Source organism: Numida meleagris, chromosome 1 (genome assembly GCF_002078875.1).
Source record: "Numida meleagris isolate 19003 breed g44 Domestic line chromosome 1, NumMel1.0, whole genome shotgun sequence".
NCBI classification, from domain to species: domain Eukaryota; kingdom Metazoa; phylum Chordata; class Aves; order Galliformes; family Numididae; genus Numida; species Numida meleagris.
In genome coordinates, this window is record NC_034409.1 from 78,705,335 (window position 1) to 78,724,478 (window position 19,144).

General features: G+C 47.7%; 1 protein-coding gene across 1 annotated transcript in view; it reads left to right on the top strand.

The window, feature by feature from the left end:
* The window catches only part of ARHGAP31 (Rho GTPase activating protein 31), a 57,156-nt gene continuing 50,083 nt past the window's right edge, over positions 12,072 to 19,144 (top strand). Inside the window, exon 1 of the mRNA XM_021398123.1 lies at positions 12,072 to 13,085. Within this exon, the coding sequence (XP_021253798.1) occupies positions 12,986 to 13,085 (100 nt within the window). The 5' untranslated portion in view covers positions 12,072 to 12,985. The remainder of the gene's footprint in view (positions 13,086 to 19,144) is intronic.

Sequence of the window (19,144 nt, forward strand, 5' to 3'; positions counted from 1 at the left end):
CAAAAATAAACACAGCAAGGCTTTTCTTCTCCAGCACTTCAGCCGCCCCTGGCTTTGTCACTAGTTGTGTGACAGGATGTCCCACATCACCACAAAGCCCCACATCACCATGGCACGAGACAGGCTGAGATCACCTCAGGCATCTCATGTGGGGGAAATGGCTGGGCCCTCTCCGGCCCACAGTACCTCATCCTCTCCTCCCCATGGATCAAGCGTGGCCAGGAAGGCTGGGTGTAGGGCCAGCACCAGCATGTCCACCCTCTGCAGGCTAACAGGGAGGATCCTATCACATCGCTTTGGCCTTCTTGTTTAGCAGTGGTGCCTTACGCCTCTGAAGGTGCCAGGGCAAAACTTCTGAAACCTCCATAATTGCAGGGGACAATGGCACAGGCCCCCAGGGACTTCACCACATCCAGGCCACCGGTCTTTAGGGGGAGCAAACTGATCATTCCCATCATAAAAACATTGTAGGCTCACATCTCATCTAGATTTGGTGCCTGCACAGTCCCTTCTGTGCTCCTTCTCCATGCGTAGCAATCTGGTCAGAGACTCTGAGGCACAGATCTGTAAGGAGAGAGGGTCTATCAAGCATGGCATGGTGGTGGCCTGCTTCTGTACAGGGAGTGGAGACTCAACTTGCAGCTAACAGCCCAAGAGCTGCTGAAGCCCTTTGTTCAGACCCATAGTATTACCTGAAAGCCCATGGCAGGTCCTCTTTGACAGTCCTGCATTTGTGCATGGGGCAGGACCCTCTGAGAGAAGGGTCTCCCAAGCCCAACCGGCTGCCGAATAAGCACGTTCAGAAATGCTGCTGGTTACCCATCCCCACAGCTGTCTTGTCAGTCAAAAAATTCAGTCTTGGCATGAGGATGACCTCATTGCAAGTGTGATCTACCAAGACCAGGGAAGAAAGGGCCTTGTGCCAACAAATACAGTCCAAAACTACGCAAGCAGAACACCAGCATTTTTAAAAATATCTCTGGGTCCCTATACATCCCACTTCTCCTGGCTTCCTTTCCAGCCTGCTTCTCAGTGCGAAGAAGGACTCAGTTGCTAGCTTGGGCTTGGGATGTGGTGAGACGTTTCTGTGGTCAGAGGGTGGAGTTCCCTTGCTTTCTTTTTTTCCCCTGAAATGCTCTGGCTGTTGGTCAGTGCCTCTTCAAAGAAACTGTCACTATTCCTCTCCACCCCCTGCCTCTTTTTCCCTCACTAGAAAGGTAAATTAAGGAGCTCAGGGACAGCAGGAGCCTGCAGCAAACCTGTGCTTTCCACCAACCCTCTCATTATGGCAAGGTGGGGCCAGCACACAAGCCAGCAGGGCAGCCAAGCCAAACATATCCCTTCAAAGGGCTTCCTTCATACGTACAACTTTGGGACTCCCATTTTGTGGTGCTTAGAGCAAGTATGGCTTTGTTTTTTCCTGTGCCACTACCTGTCCTTTTTGCCTTCAGAGTTGTCTCCTGCTGCCAGACAACAAATTTGGAGGGACTGGAATGAGAATGTGGGAAACACCGGGATGCCCCAGAACAGCAATGTAATGAAGTGGCTGTTGGCAGCTTGGCAGTATCATTTGTCAGTCATCATTTCTTCCTCTGAAATCGGTTGTTCTCTATTCTGTTCTGAATATAATGGAAAAGTTATCTCCCTTCAATGATATACACCCCTCTATGTGAATGATTCTCCCTTCAGCGTCCTCCTCTCGCATTCACTTTCTTTAAGTGAAAGATGCAGGTGTAAAAATCAGTTACAACTTAAAGTAATAATGATGACAGTTTTGTAGTGAAGGACTGGCATGTGACTGTGCACTGGATTTTTCTCAGGCCACGCATTCTATTCACAATTGGTTAATGTGTCTCAAAACACAACTAGCCAAACATTCCCTTCAATGTCCACAGTCAATCCAGAGATGAGAGGAAGAAACTGCAGAAGACTTGCCAGATAGCATAAGATAATAAAGAACCTAAGGAAACTGCAATCTTCTCTGGGACAGTCCACAAATTGAAAAAGAAGCTAGATTTGCAGAATCGGTAATTCACTGCAAAGTTATTCACTGTGCTATTGGAATCAAATAAAGGGAGGGAGAAGCTCCCAGAACATGCTAAGGTAATAGAAGTTATGATGTTATTGGCACATGAGAAATACACTTCCTAGGAAGGATGACAAAGAGGATCTGGCTCTTTAGTGGCATTTTTCAGAAGCAGAGCAAGAAGGAAGAAGCTAGAAGAAAAATAGAAGCAGTTTTTATCCACAGCCCATAGATCCTGGGGCCCCAGAGCTGAGCTGTCACTTCTTATTTTTATATCCTACTCCCTGTGTGTGTTTTACCATGATGTTTTCTTTTCTCCTATTTCATATTTTCAGCAATTGCTATTGTTCTGCAGCCTACACACTGGCTCTGGGAACCCAAGGACGGCATGAAAAGCTGAAGTACAGGAAGCATTGTACCCGGAAAGGGCAGAGCAAAAGGGCTGATAGGGGTGACATAGACTCCAAGGTCTTCTGGAAATGCGGCGCCTAACCGTGTCTGGTGCAAGTGCTGTGCTCAGATGCACTTCAAAGCTTAGGTAGCAAGTTTAAAAAAATTTATAACCCTCACATATTGAGTGCCTGTGGTTTCACAAGACTGTAGTAAGTGGTGCTAGACTATAGTGAAGAGGGAAGAGTCGTTTTGTTTTTTAATTTTTTTTTGAAGGCTCCTGAATACAAAGTGTTGAGCTTTTCCACTGCTGTTCACTCCTACTCTGGCCATAAAGAGACAGGGATACCAGTAAGCATAAGCAACTGTATTACCTATTGCAAAGATTAACTTGAAAAGAGGAGATGATCAAGGTCACATTCACCTGTGGGTACCCCAGACAGCTTAAGAAGAAGGCAACAGTAAATTGGAATGAATTGTGGTGTCTTGGAAAAGTGTCCGTAAAGTTTCCATGAGAATGACATGTGATAAAGTCTGCTCAAGATGGTGTGATATAAAAATATCAGGTAGCAAAATGTGATGATTGGAGCAATCTATTTTAATTGTGTTTCAGATTTGTAGTTATTTCCAAAACCCAATAATAATTACCAGAAAACAAAACAAAACAAAACTAAAAAGGTTGCTTCCTGTCAGCTGGTAATTAAAGCATCCTGATTTGAAACTAAATATAACCTTTCCACTAAATTTAGTAACTTTTTGCTAGTCAGAGCTCTGTGCACATGCAAATAGAACAATCTAATCACTCCCATTTATTCAGATCCATAATTTGCATTTAGTTATGTTAGAAAATAGTGAATGGCTTTGCTTATTTACATGATAATTATTTTTTTACTTTTGATTTGTGTCAGTCTATCTCTGGTTGAGAGTAGGGATTCAGTTAATGAGCAGAAAACCAGTGTTTTAATTCTGCTTTTTACTAGATAATGAAGCTGTACGGGAAGTGTGCAGGATATGCAAGACAAGTTGATCAAAACTGATTAAGTAACAAAAAGACATGTTATTCATAGGTAGTGAATTCAGTGGTTTATTTTTGGTCAGTATGTCCCACAAGATTTTAGAGCTAGAATAATTTTAAGAAAGTCTTCTCTAGAACTTCCAGAAGAGTCTACAAATTAAAGGGAAAGGAATTTTTACGACTTCAGCAAACTTCTCTCAGACATTGCACTGATGCCTCAATTCAGTGGTGAGAGATTAGGCCTTAAAAAATACCAAAATTTCACATTCATTTTTCAAACATCTTCACTTTCTGAAAGGAATATTCACTTCATTTAAAGTCCAAAAGCACAGCTGAAAGAAAAGTGAGGCAGCTATGATTCCTCCCTAGCAGCCCCCCCATTGCTCCTACTCCATTTCACATCCAAACTATGGTTCCTGCAAGACGCTCCTCCTGGAGCAGAGTCCACCATACAGCCACTCAATGCAGGGCCAATTGCCAGTGGCCCCTCAGATAATTAGTTTCATCTCAGCAGGCCTCTTCTTGCCATCCTTGAGCTTCTCAGAATGTCATTACTTCATCTTCTTCCCCCGATCCTCCTGGCTGGTAAGTTTTTCAGCTTCCCATCCAGTTGGAGTTCAGAAGTTCCTCCACCTGGCCTTCCTGCCACAGAAAGTCATGAGAAGTAGCGTGAAATCTTCTTGATTTCAACCAATTCCTCTCTGGCTTGCTTGTAGGTAAGGGGCTGCAGCACTATCTTAGAGAAGTCCGAATTGGGAAGTGGCTGTAGGCCAATCCCTCTCGCATCTCCTAAGCAACCACTAAAATAGACGAACAGTCTTTTCATAGTGGCATTATGATAAAGTGATTTGGCAAAATGAGAATATAATTTCCTGTTGACTATTAAGGCTCCACAAATGATCTTTAGTCATCGAGCACAGTGGATCTGTGTTCTGCAATAAATAGCAAGTATGAAATAAACTGCTTTATTGCTGCAGCTTGAACTGAGAGGATCCCAGATTTCTCGACCAGACTGTGTGTACCAAATAAGGAGCTGCTATAGAGACAGGCCTTTGTTTTTTAGCTCGCCGTCCAAAATCTTCCAAGCTTGTTAAGTCTGAGCCTTCAAAATTTCCCCGTGCACTAATGAAGACTGTAGCTTTTTTGATTCTGGTTTCACTGGAAAGTGGAAGTTGTTGCAAGGAGTCCCAGGACTCCAGGAGCTGGTACTTTAACACAATTGCTATGTTTGAAAACAAAATTGCCAACCAGAAAACTCAACACATATAAAATTTCATTTCCCTCTGAAAAGGGCATCCCCAAATGATGCCTTCAGTCAATTTTACTAGTGATGTTTGAGTTATTCAAGTGGTCTGCAATACTATGAAGTGCAGCAGTGCCAGATCTTGCTTACTTCATCCTGTAGACCCTATCTGCTAAGGATCTGTTTAAATGTAGCCTTTCCTTGCCACATTAGTTCCTCCCTCTTACCTGACTTGCTGCTATAATGCTTGAATTGCTTTCTTTCCATTTCCTTTCCACTCACAGTTTCTGCCTTAGACTACTGACCTACAATACGTGTTAATTGGTGCTGGGCGCCCGTAGTGTTAAAATATTATTACCTACTTATTTTCTCCCCCAGCTGCATTTTTCCTGCCAGCATGCGTTCTCCTAGGCAGCTCTTAGCGCTGGTTCCATTTTCAACTTGCAAATACTTGGCATGATTGCAAGAAAGATGCTACATAACTAGAACTCATACCACTGGATTTGTCCCAGTGTCACTTCAATTTTCCAGAGAAGAGTACATACATGGTGACCAGTGGAGTGAAAGCACAACACTCTGGCACTGGGGACACATGTGCTCCCTCTGTCCCTCTTTTCAGGCAGGAGCACCAGATGCTTGTGTGGTTTGGGCAGATACCTTTTCAGCTGATCACTCCCTTGCCCTAAATTTTGCTCCGATACTCAGCAACTTTCTTCCCCTTCTGGAAATGTTGATTCTTGCTGGCATCTATTTTTTGCAAGCTCTGACCTCTCTGAGGCTTTATGGGCCTAAAGGAAAACCCAAACCGCATCCAGCTGAAGGATGTTCCTGGAATTTCCCTCTGGGATACACATCCATTTCTGGTGTGAGAGGATTTGGCTTAGGAGGACAAAAGAAGCAACAAAATTGGAACCTACAATAATGGAACAAAATCCACTTTGGATGGATATCTGCCATTTCCAAGCTCTCATCATTTACGCTGCTGAGGACCAGGCAGACCCCTTGTCTTCTTAAAGAAATCTCTGCTCATTCTCTTTTCTCCCTGCCTGGGTATTTTTTCTTTCTGTTCCTCCCCATGCTCCCCCCCCTGTTTTTCCTTTGGCTCCACTTGCTCAAAGCGAGCTGGAGGAATCTTAGCATGGTTCTTGCTCTGCTTACCAGTGGGGCTGGGGCTGCTTTTTCCCTCACCACCCCATGCTAAGGTTGCAGAAAATGATAGCCAAGCCCCACAAGAGCACAGAAAAGAAAGACGGGGTGGTGAGTGAGAATGACATCTGACTGCACCTGTAACCCTATATGTACATGAGCAGCTTCTGCTACAATCAAGGCAGATAGCGAAGGCTTTCCAGGAACAACCTGCTGCTAAACCATGCACTGGCAGGAGTACAGGATTAGGGGTGAGGGAGAACAGAGAGCAGATCTTCCGTTGCCCCTTGCCACCTGGTTTTGTTCTCTCTTTGCCTTCACCCTCCCCGGCCTTCTAACACCTCTCAGAGATATGCTTGGGGCTGGACCATATCACAGAGCTCATAAGCCCGTGCTAGACCTTGGAGCTAGGGGACAATCGCTTCCCATTTCCCAGTACAGTATGTTACAAAGGGCCGCTGCAAAGCTTGGCCGCCTGACAGTTTCGTTTGCAAGAGTGCTGGCCCCTTTCCAAGCAATTCTTTCAGGTCTCATTGTTTGGTAGGAAACAAACAAGGGGAACAGCACTGGGTGGGCACGCTAGAAGAGGGTCTAAAAATAGCAGGGCAGCATTATGGAGCCAGGCTTCTTAGCCAAAGCTTGTTCTAGAGATAACAAAGCCCCTCTGCTCTTCTGCAGAAAATACAGCAGTCTTGCCACAGCTGCCCCAGTTACATGGGAGATGGCTCCCCAGATGTCCTGGACATAATGGCCTGCTACCGTGATGCTCAACTAGCCCTGAAAGTTGAAAGCAGTCGATTAAGCTCTGTAAGTAATTGCAAAGTACCCAAAGCATGTTATTGGTTCCAGCCTGAAGTCTTCTGAGCACTTTCTGCTGTAACTCACATCCAATATAACTTCAATGTGAGTCAGGAAATAATCCGAACCACAGATTTAGACAATGTGAGGTGTCAGAACTGCAGCAAGCCAAGCACGTTTGGCCTGTGATAGAAAGAAGGTAACTGTGCCATCTTTTTCTGGAGGTGTTGAGGTTCTGTAGGATTCAAGCAACACAACATTGCTGACAGCATGGCAGGTCTGGTGACATTTCCAACAGCAGAGAAAAAGAAAAACGCAAGTGGGCTAAAGAAGTTTAATAAAACCAGCACAGCCTGGCAGGTCACCCCAGAAAAAAACACGTGCTACAATGGCCAGTTAAGGAAATGTTAAAGGAGAGATGTGGCTTTCCTTAAGGAAGAATATGGGGAACTTTAACATTGTGTACATTCTGAGAGGAGGGCACTCAAATGTCAGGAGTCTCCCCACATAGCTGATTTCCCTGCTTAGTACCATCAGCATCGGAGAGCAAAACAGAAAGGCAAGTTGTTTTTCCACTTAACTTAGGCACATGCCTGACCATACAGAGGGATGTGGTGCAGGGCAGGAAGGGAAAGCCTGGAAGGGAGAGAGGATATGGTCAGCTTTGTGGAGAAGACAATAGGAGATCACTTGTGCAGACCCACCACTACGCTCCCTGCAGGGACTTAGCCCAGCACATAGAAACAAGAAACAATAACTGTGCCAGAGGCACTCACTGCAGGAACACCTGGCCTTGCTGGCCACAGCTGCTAGCACTCTGCCCATCACAGCTGACATCAGTCTTGCAGAGGTGTTTGCAGAGGGCACAGGTGGCTTTTGCAAACTTGTATTTCCTCTCTTCCCTCTTCCTGTCATCAAACCCTATTTTGCCTTGCTAGAGATGGAAGGAAGGGGTGAAGTAGCAGTCTGCCCTAGCTGGAGACCATCATCATAGGAACACTTCCCTGGTGTGCTAGACATTCAAAGACAAAAGAGGAATCATAGTTGAAAGCTTGTGCTGAAACAAGACGTAGCTCTTTCATGGAAAAGGTGTTTCTTGTATGTGATCAAGAGAAGACCCCAAAATAAAAGAAATCAGATTTTAAGTGATTTCTAAAAAAAGCACATAACAGGCTAGCTTTTATCCCTAAAATAATGAGCATCTCTTGAGCTATTTTTTTTTCCCAACAAATAAGATTATTATAAAATGGCCCTTTTTTTCCTAGGAAAAGTGATCAGAACAGATTATTGCTTGAGTGAACAACTTGATAAACCCATTTATTTCATCCCTTCTGGCCTAGCTCTTACAATAGGGACTATTTCTCAGTCCTTAGCCTAGCGTGGCCGTTAAAATAAAGGAACTGTAATGAACTGCTGTTTTTGTGGTTAACCCACAACTTCTTTCTCTCAGTGCAACCAGATTGGCAGACCTGTTAATAAGAGAGTGGGGATGCAGGCAGTGGAGAGGATGCTGGTGTCAGTGTTCTCTGAGTGGCTGTAGCTGCACTAACCAGAAGTTACATGTATTGGGACCTCTGTTGTGTACCAGCAGTGCTGTTGATTGTCTGAACTGAAAGGAGGAGAGACTAAAAGTTTATCTTTTAGTGGTATAGACCTCTAGTTCTACAGATTTCTCATTTCTGCTAGAATGGGGCCTATATGGTAAACACTGGTGAAATTCCTAGAACCAGTGAGATGCAAATGTGAAGGAAAAGATACTGAAAGTTGTCTACTTTCTTTTAGACTGTGGTATGTATAGCAGCTGGACACAGTGATTAAGCAAAGGATGTCCGAAGTGATAAACAGACCTTCAGGATTTTCTTCCTGTGTTAAGTTTTCTCAGCTCCTAGAGATGCTGGCTATGCTTGAGATCCTGGTTACCACCTGTGCTCACAGGCTAGTAGCACATGAGGAGTGATGGGATTACAGTTAAAGCATTTCCCACATTCATAAGTGTTGTCAATTGGCTTTTTGCTTTGCTATAGCCTTACACAGTAGCTTTAAGGAAGTTGTTTAGTTACTGTAGGCCTCTTTGGTTACCCAACTGGGGGAAAAAGGGAGGCCAAAAAATTCCAGTTTTGGTGGGAGTGCTTATTCCTATGATTTGCATTGAGGCAACGTCTTGAGGAATCACCTCTCTCCATGACATGCTGCCTTGCTTGTACTCAGCACAGGGCTGCCTCTTCCATGTTATCCAAAAACTGCTGGCAAGATGCTCATGTGAGGGAATATGTGAGTTTGGAATGGCTCCATGGAATGAGGTTTGTGGCCTTCCTGCCTCACTGAACAGGCCATCTCTTTTGGTAAGATGCTTGGAGAAGGCTCAGAGCACACCTCTGAGAAGGAAACCTTCACTAGCTGTGTGGCTGGTCTGGTAGAGTTTTTCTCTGAATGTTTTCTTTATAATACTTTTGCATATTATTGCACTATCAATGGAGTTTTGCACTGGGAAACATAAAGCCTTTCTGTAATGGTTTTTATATTGTTTAAATAAAGAACAATTAGAGTCCCCTGTCAAGAATTAGAGTTCCTCTGTGCTAGATACTGTACAAACACAGAATTAAGCAACCATAACTGTGTAGACAAGTTTATGGTCTGAGCAAGGGACTGAAAAAAGGCAATGAGAACTGAGAGAATGGGAGGAGCTAGGAATCAGAAGTGGTAGGTGCCCTGTGACAAGGGGAGCCCAAAAACTGTGCTCTGATGGACGCCCAAAGTAACAAAAGCCTCTACACCAGCCTTTAGGCTTCACAATGCGATGGGAGTAGGCAGGAAACAGGGACGGAGAGGGGCAGGGGAGGAAAGAGAGCATGCAGAGGGGTGGGGAGGGAGGTTGAACTGGCGTGTCAGGGTCTAACAATGACCCGTCTGTGTCAGGAAAACAGTCGTACTCAGCAGGGCTATTTTTAGGGCAACCCACCCCCTGGTCCTTCCATTCTCCCCCACCCCCAGCCGCCCTTTTGTGCTGTGCGGCGCCTGGAAGGTCAGTGGAGATTTCAAAGCCATGGGTAGGGAAGAGCTCCACACCATTAAGGAAACGTGGCTGGGAGGGGAGAGGTGGGTGCCCAGAAATAGCATGCGTGAGGCCTCCGCCGCAGGCCGGGCCTGGAGGAGGAGAAGCCTCATGGCCAAGGCTGCTCCCCAGGCTCTCTGGCTGCTTCTGGGATTATGATCACCCTACCTGTGCAGCTGAGGAGGAGCACATAGTCATGACCTATGCCATGTTAATTCATACACACTTGTGGGCTCGCAGGCTGAAGGGTGAGCACTCTGTTGGTGGGAAGGCAGCCTACTGGCCCACCTTCATGCCATCACGCAGTTTGTAAGGCAGTGGGCACTGGGATGTATTTGCTGCAGAGTGCTCGTTCCTGTGCGAGCTCCTGCTTGGCTTGGTGTTGTTTTTACTTGCAGACTCACTTTTTTTCCCCCCCTTTTTTTAAAGAGGGATAAAAATTCCCCAATTTTTTTGCCAGCTGCCTTAGCTTTGGACTCCTTTTTATCTTTCCATACATCTGGCCCAAGCTCTTTCCCTCTCTGGCTTTACCATGTTTTCATCTGAGAAAGCTTTACCAGGAGGGACAATGGATTACTTCTTAACCCCACTGCTCACCTCAGCTATTGCAGACTTCCCTGCCTCCCAGGCTACACAAATCCAGGCTTCTTATTTTTTTCTCTGTGGAGGAGAACATCGCCCCTTTCCCTCAGAAAAAAATCCCCTGGCTCAGCACTGATTTCAGGCTGTGATATGAAGCGCTTAGTTTGTAAAGCCTCCCTTGTTTGGTTCCCACTCACCTTGCCTGACCTCCTCCTCCTAGTCTGGGCTCCCCAGGCAATCCCTTCTGTCCTCATGCTGAACCTTGTCCTGCTGCAACACAAGCCACCCCCATGGCCCAGCCTCTTCTGGAGCTCCTTACATCATGGCATGACTCTTCTTTCACATTGCTCACCCCACAATGTTTTGGACTTGGAAGAAAATGGCATGGTGATTCCCAGTGGTGAAGCCGCTTTGGGTCTCAGCATCACGTGAGGTGTGAGTGGGAGGACATGCTTCCCACCCAAAGGGCAAGGAGGTGGGTTCCTTTTTCTACAGAAGACAGCCAGGCGAGACACCCAGCTCTGAGCGTCCTGTTGTCCGTCTGACCCGTTTGAAGCCTTGGCAGGCAGGCAGGATGTCCTGTGGCACGCGATGGGTTTGGCAGCACGCTGTTATGGGGAGGGATCCTGATGTGACATTGAGGTGCTGGGAGAATCCCAGGATAGATTCAAGGCATTTTGAAGTGTTGTGTGGGCATGGAGGGTTCCTGAGAACAGCTGGTGGAAAATGCTCAGGAACAGGAGGGTGGGAGCTGACAGACAAGATACCTTCTCTCCGATATCCTTCTGCAAATCATCTTTCCGTCAGCCAGCTATAAAACAGGGATAATGGTGATAATTACAATGATAAGCTGCACAATAGGATTTATAATTGCTCAAGGTCCTTCACTAGGGCTCGTGGTGTTTTTCCTCATATGCAATGTGATAATATTCAGCCCCTTTGAGGAAAAATTTTTTAAAAATTCACCACATAAAGGGACAGAAACTGAAAGGATTTTGGCAGCAGAAGGATTGCAGTGGAACTTGGTTTATCAGAGAAACTTTGTCAAAAGCTTGTCAGAAGGGGTGTGGGTCTGTGGGAGGGGGCCAGATTTGTGGGGGGTTGAGGCAGGAGGGAGTCCTTTGGCCTGCTTCCTGGCCAATTTCCTTCAAAAAAAAGCTTTTTGGCCTGATTATGACTGTTTTTTAGTGAAAAGCTGCAAGGTCCTGTTGTCATTTGTTCATTTTCCACCGAGACCCACAGAGTGTTCTGTGGCATGGAGCAAGAGAGGGCAGTGAAGCCCTTGGAGAGCAAAGCTTGCCTCCCTTTATGGAACATGGAGCCCATTGGCATCCCCAGCCCTGGAAGGAGCTCTGAGTTTCTGGGACAGAAAATACAGCGAAAGCATAAGGGTCTGTTCTCACGAGCAGAGACATGTGTAATGCAGAGAGGTGCTGGAGGGGTGCAGGAGCTGGTGCTGATGGAAGAGCCGTCCAGTTTTCCTTCTTGTCACTCCTGGGTGATTGCATTCCCTTGCCTCTGAATCTCTTCTTCAGCAAAGGGCAGCTTTCTCTGGGAGCTGACTGTACAGCACAGGAACAGCATCTGTTTCTGCTTGCTGAAAGCCAGGGAGGAGGGAGGAGGGACCTCACTGTCTTTCGTTTCCCAACTTTCTGCTCCTGTCTTATGCTTTGCCAGCCCCAGCCCATGCCCCTGGAGAGGATGGCATACCCTGAAGGGACAGAGCCACAGTGGAGGGATGCCTTGGGACGAAGGAACTGGCCAGCGGAGGCAGGAATCTCCTGGCCTCCCCTCTTGGCCCTTTTTGGGGCTGAGCCTTGGCAGCACAGGAAGCGCCCGACCGCGGGCTACAGCGGTGCCGAGGGAGCCGTGATTTCCTCCATCAGCCCGTTATCTGCCTATGGCCGGGGCAGGCTTTCCCTCTTCCTCCCCTGTCCTCCAGCCCCTCGCTGCCTTTCCTCAGCCTCTCGCACACAAACGCACTTTCCTGCCAAAAAAACGTCCTCTGCATCCCTCCACCTCCCCCATCCCGCTCCGCTCCTCCTCGGCGAACTTCCTTTCAGCATTTTTTTGAGCTGGATAATCCTAGGATTTGTCAAAGGGGGGAAAGGAGGGAGAGCGAGTGAGGGAGTCAGGACAGGAAGCTGGTTTCTCATTCCTCTCGCTGTCCGACGGCAGGAGGAGGGGAAGGGGGGGAGCCAGCGAGGAGCCTCGCACAGGCTCTTCCCCAGTCCCTTTCCATTAGTCCGCTGGAGCACCCACTCTCCTCCAAAAGCTGGGAGAAGGAAGACCAGAGCGGGACGCTTGCGTCTGGCGGCAGTGACAGCCTGGCTGACGAAACCCAGAAGGGTGACTGCAGAGCGTCCCAGGGCCGCGCTGAGAGATAGAAGTCCCCACTGCCACCACCGCCTGCCCTCATCTCGCCAGCTCAGATGCGGGCACCCATCCACCGGCCGCTTCCCCCCGATGCGAAGCTTTCCGGGCGTGAGCTATGATCGCTGCCAGGCAGCCTCCTTGCACCCTGACCTTCCCCAGCCACCGGAGCAGCCCAACATCTGGTGGGGATTAATGTTGATTTCTCTGTCCGGACGCCGTGTGGGACCCCCAATGCTACCTCCCAGGAGCGAGACGCGGGCGGTGGTCTGAGAAGAGCCAGCTTTTTGTCGGCCCGCACCAGGCCGGGGGGCGGGGGGGAAGGCAGGAGGGGGGCAAACCTCTTTTGGGACTAACCTCATGAAGAACAAGGGAGCCAAGCAGAAACTCAAGAGGAAGGGAGCCGCGAGCGCATTCGGCTGTGACCTGACGGAGCATCTGGAGAGTTCTGGGCAGGATGGTAAATGCCTCTTTATTCTTACTCTGGTTGCAGATGAGCCGAGTGTGAGTCCTGGCTTTTGAGTTTTAGTTTTCATCTTGCGGGACTGGAAACTGAACCTTTCCAAGGGTGAGGGTTAGGCAAACTGGATCTGTTTTATCTGTGGGAAGTGCAGTCACTGCCCAGGCACTCACAATGAATGAACAAGTGGAGGATTGCTTTGGTGACGCACCTTTGCATGGCCCTTGCATGAGAAGCGCGGTGTGTGGGGATGGGGCTGCGTCAGTGAGGGCACAGATGGCCCCATGCACATTGTGATGCTCTCTCCCTTAGCCTTGGAGAAGGGCAGCAGGCATTCAGGAGCTGGGCTTGGAGAGAATAGTGTTGCCTCCACTCAGACTCAGTATTCCTGAAGTCCATGAGACAAGAGCGCAGCAGGGCCTGGAGAGGGGCTGGGGATCTCCCATCTGCCCGTCCTTGGTTCCAGGTCCCGTATTGTCCTTTTCCCAGCGGACTGAGGCAGGACAGAGGCTCGAGGTGGTGCAGGGCTGGGTGTGAGGTGTGGGGGGCAGCTGAGCTAACATTTTCACTGCCCTGTCTGTTATCTTTCCCTCTTCTCCCCCTTCCCCTGACCACCGTGCTCCCAGATATGAAATCAAAACACGGTAGCTCAGATAAGAGGTAACTGTGATAAGATTAGAGGTCCCAAGCTGGAAGCAGTCAGTCTTGGTTGTGGGAGGATGTACAGCGATTTTTCCAAGAGAGGGTTGGAGGACAAGAGAAGACACAGAGAGTTTGACTTATGGAAAAAGGAAAGATAAATACACGCCTGTTCCCATCCCTGATGTTAGTGCTCTGTGCCAGTTGGAGTCAGTTAACTTTTACCGATGTCAGGCTGCTCCGAGCAGGAGAGCTTCCAGCAGCAATGTCAGCGCTGTGCGGGCAGGGCTGTACAATCAGGTCTTTCATTTGCTGATGGGCATGGCTGATGGAGTGCAGGGAGGAATGGCACTGGCAGCGGGATGGACTGTATAGCGGGAGTCCATTCCACGGCACTGGGAAGACAACAGAGCATATGTCACTGAGATAGAATGTTATATCCATGCATTTATTCAGGTATGGGGGAAAGCCAGTCATTCAATTTCATTGTGAGCCGACAGTAACAATTACCGTATCCTTTAACTTATATAGCTCTTAACGGCCACTGAATCGAAGCAGCCAGAATAACAGACTTAATGAACTGATATAGCTTTGGCAGCGCAAGATACAGCTAGATAAACTCCACTCGGTGCTTATTTGAGCTGCAGCAGTGGAGGGACAATTTACAGCTGTTTACAGGAACACTGAAAAACAGCACAGGGAAGGCAGGTACACGCAGTATATTCAGCTGGAGCATCAAGAGGGATTTTTAAGGGAGAGACATAATTACTGCAGCTGAAATTATGCCAGAACAGCAAAATGTATTACCAGAAATCCTGGAGTTCTTTAAAACAGTTTATTTGAGCACAAGAAAGAAGGGCATTGTCTCAAGTCTCATCTGTGGGATGGTTCACAGTGCCAACCTACTTCTCCCTCAGTGCTGAGGAGAACCGGGGAGGACGTGAAGTCCCTTTCCCTTTGTACAGCGCTGCTATTTGCTGAATAGCACATCCCGTGGCCCAGTGCTGTGGGATCCAGAAATGAAAGACTCAGTTGTTAGAAGTTTATTGAGGAGTAAGTTGTGTTGGATCAGTAGGAATGTGTCCAAGAGTGCCAAGGTGGCCTTTTGGGAAGAAGCAAACGTTCAGACGTCGTCATGAATTTGCAACCCGTACTTATGAAACAAAATCAGAAGAGCAACTGAGCATGAGACATAGCAGGTTTGGGGATAGTTCCATTGTCCTGCCTGTTCTCAGTGACAAGGCAGCACTCCTGCAGGCAGAGGCTTTGTCACAGATGCAAAGCACTGAGTTTCTCTCTGCTTGAGATAGCGCTGTGTGTTTAACCGGTGGAAGCAGGCTCTGCCCATTCCCTGCTTGGAAGCAGTGCCGATACCAGGCTGCTCATGGAAGCTGGCAGCACTGAGGAGGGGGAGAGTGTGTCATCTGTTCTCCAGGAAAGGGTTTGCAGTGGATCTTTGTGAGAGCAGGTTCTAGTGCAGGCAATTCAGTTTGGCTTTTTCCCTCGGGATTAATGGCCAGCTGTTACAGATAGGGGGTGCTCTGCGGAGGAAATGCACAGCGCGAGCTCCTACATGCTTGCGGTTGTTGAAGAGCGGCTTGAGCTTTCTGCTAGGACCTTAGTCCCTGTGTCCCTGCCAAATTCCAGTGGAGAGAATTCTGTTCTGCTTAAGGTATCAGCGTTTCCTCTCCTGTCATTTAACTGTTTAATAGCTGGCTGTGGTCCGCATCAGAGATGGCTGCTTTTGTGACGAGATCCTGCTGTCTCCCTGATCAGATGAGCCGAGGCCAAGGTAGTGAGCCTAGTAATGAGCTTTATGATAATAGAGTCAGAGCTGTGTCAGACTTACAAAGTATTTGAGAGCGGTGTAGATGTAGTAGATTTAGAAGGTACAGTGGGGTAGTTCAGGAGATTACAGACTGTTAGCCCTATGTTGATTCTTCAGACCCGACTCAGCTCAGTGATGCAGACAGATGTTGCTGTCTGGCGGCTGGTTTGAAGCTCGGCTGTGTTGAATTTACCACATTTCAAGTCAGTTCCTGTCACTGCCGCGTTTGACCCTACTTGGCCTTTTCCTGCCAGCGATCTAGACACAGAGAGCTGTTGTGCTCCTTATGGGGGCTGGCTGTTATCAGTGCTCCTAAGCATCTGCAGGCATGAGTCAGGCCACGGAAATCATGAGATGAAACAAAAACCGGTGCTGGACTCTTTAACTGCTTTCTGTTTTCTGAAACTTCAGTGCGCATCTGAGTTATGTTTTCAGGTCTTTCTGTTGGCAAGAGGGATAACCCTCTACTGAAACATTTTATCATGTCAGGCTTTGTTAAAGTGTTGTGCTGCTGCAATGGATCTAGCAAGTTATTAGCCCTCAGGTTAATATTAGAGCCTTATTTTGGCCTCCTGATAACCATCCTGGTGTCCAGTAGGGAAAAGCACATAGTGCTTGTGCTGAATTCAGTGGGAGACACGTATAGGGACTCCAGTTCCCGTAATGACAACTATTTTATGGTGATGGGTGGGCCAGCAGAGAAGAGGAGACACAAGGCTGTGCACAAACCATAACTGAGGTGAGACAATCTGATCTGCTTAAGAAAACAGTCAGAAACAATAGTCTTGCTGTTGGTCGTATCACAGAACGTTGTAAGAGGGGGCTGAAAAATTCGAAGCAGTTAAAATGAGAGGAACTAAGAAAAATTGAGTTTAATATTCCCAGAACTTCTAATGTGGAAGACTCAGACCGGGTTATAAGGTACTCAGTCAGGTACAACTTCCATTCTTTTTAAACAGCAACGACCACAGCATCTATAAAAATTGGATTGTGCTGGTAAAAGATGGTCTGTTCTTTTGCATAGGATTCACTACTGACTCAGATCGACCTTTGCTTCATTTGTGTAGAGCCAGGTAGGACTCAGAAAAAGGCTGAATCTTTCCCTTCCATCTTAGTACGATGGACAAGGGTAGGCTATCAGGACAGCAAAAGGCCAAACCTTAGACTAGGCACCTTATTCTCAGCCTGCGGGTCATCTTGGCATGCCCTAGTCTCCCCCTTCAGCCGTTAATTCTGGTGTCACTGTACCCCTCTGTGGTTTGCTGCACATCTGTTTCCTGCCTGATGTTGTCTGGTTGGGATGCAGTGAGCTCAGCTTTTCGCCTTAACCCCCTCCCACACTCCCCACAGCTCCCACAGTGGCACCCAAGCACTTTCTGTCTCTTTGCCCAGCACTGGTTATTGCCCTTGTTTGTTGTTTGCTGCAGAAATAGGGCCGCTTCATTGGAGGAGCTTTGAAACCACCAGCCCTCTCGTACTCTCCCTGCCATGGCAGAGCTTGTGTCCAGTCAGCATCATTCCCTGGAGGCACAGAGGAAAGGGAGCTGTGCTCTGCAAATGTAGCACAGGGAGAAATTATCAGCCTTTGCAGAGACTGCTCCTGCCTTGTCACAGCTGCATTTGAATGAAAGAGTAAGAAAAGTTTTCATTTAGAGCTCATGGTCTCATAAAAATGTAGTAGTTCTGTCTGGCACTAGTTCCCCGAACAAAATTCTAACAGCTTTTGAGAACCGCAGTAGGTCAAGACTTTACTAGAGGATTGGTAAGAGTTTCTGAGGGGAAAGTGTAACAATAATTCAATGGTAATAGTTTTGTCCAAGGAAAGGTGGCCCTGGGTGCTCCCTGACTGGTTTGGGACAGGCTTGCCTGGTTTTGATGCCGTGTATTTCATGGTGAAGCTGCCTTGTCTGAGCTCAGACAGATGAGAGCTGCCATTTGGGAAGAAAGTTTGCTTTGAGGACAGGCTGCCTTTGGAGCCAGCCCTTAAACCTGCTGCCCAGATGTGGAGCAACTTTTCTGGGTCACGGGGCTTTCCTTCCTCACATGTGCAGCTGCATGTGTCTGGGATAGGAGCAAGCAGGACTGAGCATGGGTGTGTGCAAAAACCCGTAGCACATGTCAGTGTGTAGCAACTGGTGTGTGCTTCTGCCTAACGTTGTTGAACATCAAAGATTTACCCCATGTCACAGCATGAATTTCTGGGCTCCAAAGTGGAATTAGATGCTGCAGAATTACGTTGCCAGAAAAGATGCATTTGTGTCTGCTTACTTTATTTCTTTTCAAGCTGCTCTTGTGTTGGCATATTGAAGTGAATGCATGCCCTTGCTTTTGATTAGGTGCTTTTGGTTAGTGATGCATGCAGAAAAGCCTGGGAAAACTGCTGAAGAATCATTAATGGCGACATGAAGGAAAAAGACAAGGCCATTATTTTAAAGTCTCCTTGGTAAAATGAAAACGCCACATGCTCGTTTAATCTGCTGCAGAAGAATGAAGAGCTGCCTTCATCCCGCTCTCGAAATTAGAAACTGTGGCACTGGGGAGTTCTGTCTCAAGGACTGATCTGAAAAGAAACCTTTCTCTCTTTGTGCAGACAGGTTGCTCTCAATCCAGATCAGTTCCCTGACCCACATCGTTCTGGGGCTGTGCAAACGCTTGTCACCTGGCATGGGAAGAAGCAGCAGGGGCTGGAAGGAGAAGGGGACAAGCAAAGTCTTTTTGGGTTGGCTGGAAAGGCATCGGACGTGCTGCTGCAGTCTGCTCTGCATTTCCCACTGCTGATGGAGCAAGCAGCCCCATGACTTGTGCTCTGTGGTGTCTGCTCCAGGCTGGGAATGTGTCGTCTGCATGTGAAGGCTGCATCCCCTCATCTTTGTGATGGGAGCTGGAAGGACAGCCTGGCTTTGAAATTAGGGGCAAAAGAAAGGGACGAGCACATGAATTGGAGTTTGGCTAGGGCCACCATTCCAGGGTGCGAGGCATGTGTAGAGGACAGAGAGGTGAGACACTGTGCTGCCAAAATGGAGAGTGCAGGGGGAAAACTGTTAATAACAGAGTTTGCTTTTCTCCACCCACTCTTACAAGCGGAGCATCATGTTATGGGTCCCAGACATCAGCCTCTATGGCAACAAAGTGAGAGCAGCAAGACATTGGGAACAACGGGAGCAGGAGCCATCTGTCTGCTTCTGCTGCTCCACTGTTCCTCCTTGCTTTGGACGATGTTTGTGTTACTTCCACAATCTGTTTCTGGTTCCTGAGAGCTGGAGATTTGTGTACCCATGGCACGGTGTTGCTGCAGTTAGGCATTCATATCGAGCTCAGCTCCTTGCTCTCTATTGACTTTTCGTTGTTAGCTCTGTGGTTAGCAGAGAGCTCTTCCATGCTGCTTCCTGCTTTCCCTTTCCCTCAGCAAGCACTGCAGGAGACACATGTGTCATCTACATGCGCTGAGCCCGGCTTTGACCCGGCCTTCTCCCCCATGCTTGGTGAACAGCGTGAATCACATGTCTTCCCCTCAGATCCTAGATGAGAAAATGTATTTTGATTCAGCAGATGTTTTCTCTTTGTTGGTGACAGCTGATTTCATCTGGATGTG